The sequence below is a fragment of the Otolemur garnettii genome, unplaced genomic scaffold (assembly GCF_000181295.1).
Source record: "Otolemur garnettii isolate 467f Iridium unplaced genomic scaffold, OtoGar3 scaffold00099, whole genome shotgun sequence".
NCBI classification, from domain to species: domain Eukaryota; kingdom Metazoa; phylum Chordata; class Mammalia; order Primates; family Galagidae; genus Otolemur; species Otolemur garnettii.
The window spans coordinates 1,101,144-1,112,209 of NW_003852494.1; the positions used below are offsets into that span (position 1 = coordinate 1,101,144).

General features: G+C 45.2%; 1 protein-coding gene and 1 non-coding gene across 2 annotated transcripts in view; one reads left to right on the plus strand and one right to left on the minus strand.

The window, feature by feature from the left end:
* Window positions 1-11,066, plus strand: part of HVCN1 (hydrogen voltage gated channel 1) — a 33,968-nt gene that overhangs the window by 16,939 nt on the left and 5,963 nt on the right. Inside the window, exons 4-5 of the mRNA XM_012809024.2 lie at window positions 4,213-4,494; window positions 9,645-9,749. Coding sequence (XP_012664478.1) covers window positions 4,213-4,494; window positions 9,645-9,749 — 387 coding nt within the window. The remainder of the gene's footprint in view (window positions 1-4,212; window positions 4,495-9,644; window positions 9,750-11,066) is intronic.
* LOC111727291 lies at window positions 1,351-1,458 on the minus strand. The gene has a single exon (XR_002774873.1). It is a non-coding gene; the product is annotated as a U6 spliceosomal RNA (small nuclear RNA).

Below are 11,066 nucleotides of genomic sequence, written 5' to 3' on the forward strand. Positions count from 1 at the left end.
ATGGTCAATGGTATGTATGTATGCATGCATACATGCGTTTATTTATATATTTATTTTTTATCTTTTCAGACAGAATTTCACTCAGTCACTCTGGGGTAGGGTGCCATGGCATCACAGCTCACAGTAGCCTCAAATTCTTGGGCTCAAGTGATTCTCTTCTCTCATCCTCCTGAGCAGCTGAGACTACAGGTGCCTGCCACAACACCGGGCTCATTTTTTTTTTATTTCTAGTAGAAATGGGGTCTTGTTTTTTGCACAGCCTGTCTTGAACTCCTGAGCTCAGGCAATCCGCCTGCCTCGGCCTCCCAGAGTGCTAAAATTATAGGTCTGAGCCACAGTACCCAGCATAGATCTTGACCTTTTTTTGAGACAGAGTCTTACTTTCTTTTCTGTTTTTTTTTTTTTTTTTTTTTTTGCAGAGATAGTCTCACTTTGTCGCACTTGGTAGAGTGCCTTGGCGTCACACAGCTCACAGCAACCTCCAACTCCTGGGCTTAGGTGATTCTCTTGCCTCAACCTCCTGTAGCTGGGACTACCACAGCCTGTAATCTCAGCATGTTGGGGGGCTGAGGTGGGAGGACTGCTTGAGGGCAAGAGTTCAAGACCAGCCTGGGCAACATAGCAAGACCCCATCTCTACAAAAAACCAAAAAAATTACTGGGCATGGGGGTGTATGCCTGTAGCCCCAACTGCAGGATAGCTAGCCCACCACAGGACCCAGCTATTTTTTTGTTGCAGTTTGGCCAGGGCTGGGTTTGAACCTGCCACCCTCAGTATATGGGGCTGGCGCCTTACCCACTAAGCCACAAGCACCACCCTATTTTTTTTTTATTAAGTTCATTTTGAGTCTTCTACTAATTGATTCTTTACTGATTGTGGGCCACATTTTTTTGCTGCTTCATTTGTCTAGTAATTTTTATTGTATGCTAGACATTATGGATTCTATATTGTTAAGTGTATATGATTGTCTTACTAATAGAGTTGAGTTTTGTTCCAATAGGTAGTTGATTTCATTGGGGATCAGTTTGATCTTTTCAAGGCTTATTTTTAACCTTTGTTGGGAATGAGCCTAAGGTAGCCCTTACTCTAGGGCTAGAGCAGGTTTACTTTTAAAGCATGGCTTTCCTGGAATTTCTACTGAATGCATAGGTGCTTGACAAAGTCTGACTGTTGGGAACTCACACATGTCCTAACCCAGTCCTGGGTAATCTCTGATAGTTGTTTAGTTTATAGCTCCTCGTGAGTTTTTTTCCTAAAAGTCATATTTTGCCCTGCTTTATGGAGTCTTGCTGTGCACATATGAAGTTTAGGACTCAGCCAAAGCCTATTTTTTGTTTTTGTTGTTGTTTTAAAAATATAGACTGCTTCACAAATTTTGTATGTCATTCTTGCACAGGGCCCATCCTAATCTTCTCTGTATTGCTCCAGTTTTAATATATATGCTGCCACAGCAAGCACCCATAGTCCATTTTTTGGATCTCCTTTTCTGCACAGCTTTTCTTTTTGTGGTGCCTTGCCATGCAAATTTAAGAGGGGCAGGAGCCTCAGTAGCCCTAACAATAGTCTTTACTTTCACAAGTCCACAAAGTACCTCCAGGCACAAACCCAGGGAGATTGTGGGGTTCACCTCATTTTTTTCTCTTCTCTAAGGGATCATAGTAATTTCTTATGTTTCTCTAGTTTTATAATTGTTTTTGGCATTGGAGATAATTTGCTACCAGTTACTCTATCATGTTTAGAAGCAGAAATCCCTTTTTGTGTGTATGTTTCCACTTATGTTTATTTCAAAAATTATGTATAACATTTTCTATATATTTTTAAATTTAATTTAAATGGTATTTGTTCATATTCTTCTACATTTTTTTTTGAGACAGTCTCACTTTGTCACCCTTGGTAGAGTGCTGTGGCATCATAGCTCACAGCAACCTCAAACTCTTGGGCCTAAATGATTCTCTTGCCTCAGCCCAAGTAGCTGGGACTATAGGTGCCCGCCACAGTGTTTGGCTTTTTTTTTTCAGAGATGAGATCTCACTTTGGCTCAGGCTGGTCTTCAACTCCTGAGCTCAGGTAATCTGCCCTTTTTGGCCTCCCAGAGTGCTAGGATTACACAGAGTGTTAGGAGCCACTGCGCCCAGCCTACGTTGTCTTCTTACACTTGATTGGTTTTTTGGAGACAGTCTTACATTGTTGCCTGGGAAAGAGTGTTGTGGGGTCAGCCTAGTGCATAGCAACTTCAAATTCCTGGGCTCAAGCAATTGTCCTGCCTCAGCAGGATTACAGGTGTGCACCATGAGAACCAGCTAATGCTCAGTGAACATTCTTGAACATGTCATTAAGAAAAGTTTGGTGGCTCTGCATTCATAGCACAGTGGTTATGGTGCCAGCCACATACACTGAGGGTTGCAGGTTTGATCCCAACCCAGGCCAGCTAAACAACAATGACAACTGCAACAAAAAATAGCTGGGCGTTGTGGCAGGCACCTGTAGTCCCAGCTACTTGGGAGGCTGAAGCAAGAGAATTGCTTAAGCCCAAGAGTTTGAGGTTGCTGTAGGCTGTGACACCACAGCACTCTACCAAAGGCGATATAGTGAGACTCTGTCTCAAAAAAAAAAAAAATGCTAACTTCAACTTGACGATGCCAAGATGCTTCCCAAAATGGAGGTGCCAGTGTCTATTCCTATCTTCAGTATTTAGGAGACCCCATTGTTTCACATGCTTACCAGCATTTGATGTGTAGACTTGAAGATCCTTGCCAACTTCAGGAGTGAAAAGATGTGCGATTATTACTTCAGTTTTTATTTTCCTGAGTATTAGTGAGGTTGAGCATCTCAACCATTTGGGTTTTCTCTTAGGTGACCTGTCTATTAATATCCATTGCTCATTTTTCCATAGAATTTGCTTTTTCTATTTTTTTTTTTTTACTTGTAAGATTTCTTTATATATTCTGGGCACTAAATCTTTATTAAGTATATTGCAAATATTAACTCCCAGTCTGTGATGTGTCTTTTAACTTTGTAGGCTTGTGTGTGTACATGTGCATATCATATAAAAGTATCTGTTTTGTGTTTTTTGTCTTAAGCAATCTATCCTGAGGTCATGAAGATACTTGCCCATATTTTGTTGTAAGACTTTTAAAGGGTTTTGGTTGTTTCTTTTTGTTTGTGACAGAATCTTGCTCTGTTGCTTTGGCTAGAGTACAGTAGTGTCATTAAAGCTCACAGCAACCTCAAACTCCTGAGCTCAAGGGATCCTCCCTCCTTGGCCCCCGGAGTGCTAAGATTATAGGCATAGCCAAGGATTTTTTTAAATAAACTTATACACATTAATGTTAATGCATCTGAAAATTATTTTTGTGTGCCTAGAGTAAGGCAGGGATCAGATTTTGTATTTTTCTGTGGGGAAAGCCAAGTGTCCTAACTCTCTGGTCTTTCCCCAGTTATCTGGACTGCCACCACCTCACCTCCAGATTCCCTCAGGGCATAGATCTGATCAGGCTATTTTCCTGATCCAGTGATTATATTACCTCTTCTTGTACTCATACCCGTAAGTTTAAATTACTTAACTTTGTGAAAAATTTGATACCTGGTAGGGTAAATGAGCTAAGAAGGGAGAAGGGATGTTTGCTGTTGCTTTGGGATTTAAAATAGTACTGCTGAACTTAGAAAAAAATTCATTTGCTACACCTGTCAAAGACTAATTTGTGACATGAAGGGTGAGGGTCTCATGACTTTCCTTTCTTTTTTAACATCACCCTACTTATCATTAGTCTCGTGACTTTTCTGTGAAAATCTGGGTACTTTTACTTTTGGCTTCTCCTCCCTACTCTGCCTCTCTCAGCTTCAGTTTTCAGGTGTGATGTCTCTGAACTATGGGGCAACCCTTCTGCTATTTATGCCTGGCCCTGTGGTGGGTATTTTGTGACTAGGCTGCAGCACCGATTCCGTTGGTTGGTGCTAACCAGACCACAGAGACAGGCCCAGTGGGGTCTGGAGTTTCCTGTTGGCTCATAGATACTGAGACCCTAGATTCCAAAAATAGAAACATGAGTAACCACTGTGACCTCACAGTGCTCTGAGCACCTGGGGCTGTCTTCATCCATAGTGGCCAGGCCTGACCCCTCCCCACCAGAGCAGTGTCAGGTCTGAGCAATCTCCACAGGCTCTGAGAGCTACCCTGCCTAAAGTTTGTGTGCTCTGTCCCCGCCCCTTCAGGCAGTCACCCGCAGGGCCAAGGTGGCTTCCGGCCAGAGGATGAGCAAGTTCTTAAAGCACTTCACTGTTGTTGGTGACGACTACCAAGCTTGGAATATCAACTACAAAAAGTGGGAGAATGAAGAGGAGGAGGATGAGGAGGACCAGCAGCTGCCACCTACGCCAGCCTCAGACGAGGAAGGCCAGGCTTCTGGCCCAGCTACTGCCCCTGTCCCTGCACCCAGGCCTCCCCTTGACTTCAGGAGCAAGTTGAGGAAGTTGTTCAGCTCTCACAGGTTTCAGGTAGGTGGGGCAGAAGCCCAAGATGCCCCAGACAGGGGAAGAAGGGTAGGCGGCTGACCAGGGTGGAACCATCTCTGCCACTGCCTCCTCCAGCCCACAGATGTTCACCACATGCCAGGTACCCCATGCCACACTACGTTGCAGTGGGCATATCCTGCACTCTCAGAGGGTAAACAACCGTAATCTGAAAGTAAATAAAAGGTTCATTAAGAACAAAATGTAGGGGCAGCTCCTGTGGCTCAGTGGGTAGGGTGCCGGCTCCATATACCGAGGGTGGCGGATTCAAACCCAGCTCTGGCCAAACTGCAGCAAAAAATAGCCGGGTGTTGTGGCAGGCGCCTGTAGTCTCAGCTACTTGGGAGACTGAGGCAAGAGAATCACCTAAGCCCAGGAGTTGGAGGTTGCTATGAGCTGTGTGATGCCACGGCAGTCTACTGAGGGCAACAAAGTGAGACTATCTCTAAGAAAAAATAAAGAAGAACAAAATGTGGTCTGTCCATACAGTGGAATATTTTTCAGACATAAAAAGGCATGAAATGCTGATCCACGCTATGATGTGGATGAATCAGGAAAACAGTATGCCAAGTGAAAAGAACCAGTCATAGAAGACCATAGATTCTATAGGAAGTGTCTAGAACAGGCAGATTCATACAGGCAGGAAGTAGAGTAGTGGTTGCCAGAGGTCAGGTTTCCATATAGGGTGATGAAAATGTTGTGGAACTAGATTCACACAACCTTTTGAATATACTTAATGCCACCAAACTTTATGCCAACTTTAAAATTGTTAAAATGGTCAATTTTACATTATACAAATTTTATCACACGTATACACAAAGTAAATTGAAAGGCAAACACTGGAGACAGCTGAGTGCTTGCTCTTGAACAAGGCCAAAAGGGTCCCTTGCTCTGAAAATGCATCACCAGGGGAGTCTCCTGTGGAATGAAGCCAGAAGTACCTGCCCGGCTTTAACGCTCCACTATCCTCCAGGTATGGTTATGGGGAGAACAGCAGAGGAAGGTGTGGTCCTCACAGATGGGCAAAGGGAACTGAACTTTCTGTGGGGTTCATTGTAAAGGACCTTTCTGATATCAAAGGACCAGTGCAGGTAAGCCTGGCTGGCCCTGTGGTGGGCAGGTAGTGTCTGGAAGTACATTTCAGTTCGTGGGTTCTGCAGGAGGCCTGGTGGCATTAGGAAAGGGCACAGCTCCTTGGCAGTCTGGTTCTCAGAGGCAACCAGTTTGGGGTCACTGCTGCAGGTATCCTAAGCCACAGTAAAGCAGCTCCTCCTTGAGCCCGTGCCCCTTCTGAAAGCAGAGAGAGCAGCCCTTTCCTTTCCCATCACTGACTTAGTTCCAAGATGAAAAGATTTTTTTATTTTGGTCTTTTTTTTCCCCACTCATGTGGCTTAAAAAAACAAAGCAAGCCAACAGCACATGCAGCTCATTCCTCTCTGGCTGTGACAGGAAGGGAAACATGGTATTAAGTCATTGGGGTTGAAATCTCAAACCTTCAATTTCAGGAGAAGGAAGGGCCAACTTCCTTCCAGCTGCCTGAGGAGCCCTGGACCACCCCTCAGGATATCCCCACCCCAACTAGGCCCACCGAGCCACTAGGCCTACTCTAGGGAAAAAGACTTGTAAAACAAGATGTTTATCTACTTATTTGACAGTTGCTTATTGAGTACCTACTGTTTACAGCAGCAAATTGGTGGACATATCCCTGCCCTCCCCAAGGTTCTGACAGTCTGTGGAGAGGCATGAGTTACTGGAATTACCACTGAGATAAATACTGTTTACAAATGGAGACAGAAGGGGCTCTGAGAGATCCTGAGGGAGACCTGATCAAGAACTGGAGTTGGAGGAGGTGCCACTTGCAGACTGAGCAGGCGGGGACCCTGTGGGAAGGAAGGGAAAAGCTTTCCTAGAGAGGGGCTGCATTCACCAATGGCCCAGGCAGGAAAGAGACCGTGGCATCCAAGGAACAGAGAAGGATGTCTGTGGCTCAGGTGTAGCCAACTTGGCAAGAGAGGAGGCGAGGGACAGTTATCAGTAGGTAGTGGGCTGCCATCAAAGATTCTAAGTGGGCTCGGCGCCTGTGGCTCAAGTGGCTAAGGCGCCAGCCACATACACCTACGGTGGCGGGTTCGAATCCAGCCCGGGCCCACCGAACAACAATGACAGCTGCAACCAAAAAATGGCCGGGCGTTGTGGTGGGCGCCGGTAGTCTCAGCTACTTGAGAGGCTGAGACAGGAGACTCGCTTGAGCCCAGGAGTTGGAGGTTGCTGTGAGCTGTGATGCCACGGCACACTACCCAGGGGGACAGCTTGAGGCTCTGTCTCAAAAAAAAAAAAAAGGTTCTAAGTAGTGGGGGGTGACATCAGATTTATATAGAGACTCAGAGTGGAAACAGGGAGGACAGGCTGGGGCAGCAGATGAGGGTTCAGGGGTGTTGATTTCTGCAGGTAGAATCAGCAAACAGGAATCCCTTTCTCAGGTAGTTTGAAGTGGCCAAGGTGACATGATAATTGCTTTCACTTCTCACTAGCACAACCAAAGGAGAGAACATGGGGTGATTCAGGCTTCCAGGAAAGCTCTGAGAGGACAGGATAGAAGCAAGCCAAGGGCAGGTTGTCCCAAAAGTCAAGGACTTCATTTTTATTCCTTAGCACCATGGGCCAGGCCTTGTGCTGAACATTCTCCATGCATTACCTCCTGTCACACTCCCATTGTTGCTCTGGTGTATAAAATGTGGCCATCCCCCTTCTCCCCAGGAGAACACTAAAGCTCATGCCATGGCCCGTACCCTGTATCTCTGGCCTGTGTAGCTGGCCATGGCTGTCTTTGCCAGGGTGAGGATTTGGAATTAACCGGCTTCATTGAATTTTTAGCATTTTTCTTTGTGCCGTGGTTCCCCTCAAAACTAGTACTGCCTTATGAATTGGAAATTCATGGCCTCGGGGATTACCAGGCATTGGAATTTTGTATACTTGGGTCAATCTGTCTCCTTTTTCTTTTTGGTGGCTTCTTTTGAAAATTAAGGTGAGATTCACATAAGATTAATCATTTTAAAGTAGATAATTCTGTGGCATTTATTTAGTACATTTACAATGTTGTAATAGTGAACTCACCACTATTTAGTTCCAGAACATTCTCATCACCCCAAATGGAAACTCTGTACCTATTAAGCAGTCAGTCACCATTCCCTGTTTTTCCCAGATGTTGGCAACCATCAATCTGCATTTTGTCTCTAAGGACTGGACATGTTATATAAATGGAATCATGTAATTTGTGGTTTTTTGTGTCTGGCTCCTTTCACTTAATAGGATGTTTTCTGGGTTCACCCACAGTAGCATATATCAGAACTTTATTCCTTCTTATGGTTGAATATTAGGTCTGTTCCTAAAGTCTCTATGCCTGGATTTTAGACCACGTGAGCTCTCAGATCCCTTTAGCTCTAAAATAAAATGATGGAAGAAAAAAAAAATCACCAGAGGCTTGAATATTTATTAAGTTGCTGAATTTGGATATGTGTAAAAATCACATTACAAAGCAATTTTCTGGACAATTTTCATAGTAAACCACGTCATCATATACTTTAATTACTGAAATAATTACCTACAGGTTGAACTGGTCAAAGGATTAACAGTTTGCTCTCATATAGGCCTTATTTAATTTCATCCTGACACTGTAGAAACTGCCAAGATAACAGATTAATTTTCAGAGGTCAAAATCTATTATTGGAAAGAGTGAGAGGAGAGGCCCTGTGGGAAGGAGGTAATGGTCCAGAAATTCCAAGGGAGAGAGGTGTCACAAAGGGTCCTATAGGGTTGTGATTCCACCGCCGTCTCCCAGAATGCTGTCCCTTCCACCCCTCCCTTAGTGTTCTCACTGAAGCTTTGGTAATGCTGAGGCTGTGCCAAGGCTTGCGGCATTATACAGGAGCTAGGGGCCAAGCCTGCCATTAGTTATCTCCGTCACTATGACTGCCACCACCACCAGCTATTTCCCGCAATAGCTATCAGTGAAACTGCCCAACCACCCTAATCCCCACTTTTCCTCCTCCATCAGCAGGTCACAAAGCCTCCGAGATTATCTTTCCCCCCAGCAGCTCTTCTCAGTCTTTAGGAAATCCTCAGCTCTGATGAGCATGTGAGCCAGGCAAGCACCTCCCTGCTCTGTGGGAGTTGGTCTGTGAGTATAGTGGCCATTGCTGTGCCCCAGTGATCTGCAGGAGGCCAGGACATGTTGAATTATTAAACATCTATTCTGCAGGTACCCAGACAACAGTAACCCCCCAAAATAGAGAAATAAAAACTTTAAAAATGATTATTTACTTTTTTTTGAGGCAGAGCCTCAAGCTGTCACCCTGGGTAGAGTGCCTTGGCATCACAGCTCACAGCAATCTCCAATTCCTGGGCTTAAGCAATTCTCTTGCCTCAGCCTCTCAAGTAGCTGGGACTACAGGCACCCACCACAACGCACAGCTGTTTTTTGTTGCAGCCATCATTGTTGTTGGTGGGCCTAGACTGGATTATAACCTGCCAGCTTGGGTGTATGTGGCTGGCACCTTAGCCGATTGAGCCACAGGCGCCAAGCTGATTATTTAATTTTTGTCATCTAGGAAGTGGCAGTTCAGTTTAAGAGGCAGTATTTGAGAAACAGTGACCAAGGTCAGTAGATGCACAGTATAGAGATACTCTGGACCTAGGAGATGGCAGGAAGGATGGGGCTTTTGCTGGAGAGGGGTTGGCCGCCAATAGGGTCCCTCCCAGCAGTCTTTCCCTCCCATCCTCAGCATCTTTACCACGTGGTTTCACCCATGTTTCTTTCTTTCTTTTTTTCTTTTTTTTTTTTTTGAGACAGAGCCTCAAGCTATTCCTCTAGGTAGAGTGCTGTGGCATCACATCTCACAGCAACCTCCAACTCCTGGGTTCAAGCGAGTCTCCTGCCTCTGCCTGCCAAGTTGCTGGGACCACAGGCGCCCACCACAATGCCTGGCTATTTTTTGGTTGCAGCCATCATTGTTGTTTGGTGGGCCCGGGCTGGATTTAACGCGGAGCCTCACACATGTTTCTAAACCAGCTCTTAATGATGAGAGGAGGGTCCCTGTTGGGTCTCATGGCTTCTGGCTCTTCCCCTCTGTCTGTAGGTTATCATCATTTGCCTGGTCATTCTGGACGCCCTCCTGGTGCTTGCTGAACTCATTCTGGACCTGAAGATCATCCAGCCAGACAAGAATAACTATGCCCCCTGGGTAGCGTGTCACTTCTCTGCTGGGGTTTGCTGCTATGATGGGCACTGAGGGGCGCATGGTGGAGCAACTGACAGCCGTTGGGAGTAGCGAGGGCTTCCAGGAGATGGAGTGTTTTAGTTAAGGGACGGAGAAGTTATCTTCCTTTCCAAATTAAAGATGAGCATTTACCACAAGCAGGAAACCCCATTTCACCTGATGGCTTGAATTGTGAGCAAAGCTAGGCCCCTAGGCTGAAGAATGTAGCTGATTTGAGAGGGACCATCCACCAGAGTGTGATCAGCTCTCCCATTCCCTGGGGCAGAAGGATCATTTCTCCTCCTGTCTTCTGTTAATGGTCTGTGTGTTCCCTACCCTCAAGTTACTGGGGCATGTGCTTACCTTAAGTGGTAAAAAGGGCAGAAGGAAACATTAAAGCTCCTTATTCCTGGTACCTTCCCAGAGCTACCTTGTGATATCTTCTCTGCCAGCCTGAGACTGCGCATGGAAGGAGGAGCATCTTCCCTCTCCATTTTTTAATAGAAACCATTAACATACCTGCTACAGTCATTGTCTTTTTTTCTCAAATACGTATTATAAAAATAACACATAGACATTTTGCTGTATTTGCTTTATTGCAGTGTATGACCACAGACACAAACATTTCTGTCTGACCATTTGCTATCATGACACTTGACCTCTACATACTTCAATATGCCTAAGATTACTAAGGTCTTTTCTTCCACAGAGCCATAAGAACACTATCATACCTAAAGAAGATCAATCCCATCTAATAACCACTTTTATTCAAATGTCCTCTCTTGTACCAAGAATGCCTATTATGGGGCTTTTTCTCAAACCAGGATTCTATTTCATTGTATCTCCTTAGGCAATTTTAGTCTAGAAGAGTCATCCTAACCTTTTTTTTTCTTTTTCCCTCTTGACATTGACTTTTTCAGCCATTCATTTTATAGGATGCCCCATGTTCTGGATTTGCCTGATTATTTCCTCAGAGGTCCTTTGACCCTGTATCTTTATCTCCTGTACACTAGAGGATAAAGTCCAGGGTCAGTCAGTGGGCATTCTTCATTGATGGTGGTGTCTTCAGGAGGCACATTGTACCAGGGTCTCAGCTTAGTACCACTCAGCTGGATCACTTGATTTAGGTGGCAAATGCTGGACTGCTCCAGGGGCACTTCCCTTTGCAGTTATAAATGACCTATCTGGGCTCGGCGCCTATAGCTTAACCGGCTAAGGCGCCAGCCACGTACACCTAAGGTGGCGGGTTCGAATCCCCAGCCCGGGCCCGCCAAACAACAATGACGGCTGCAACCAAAAAAT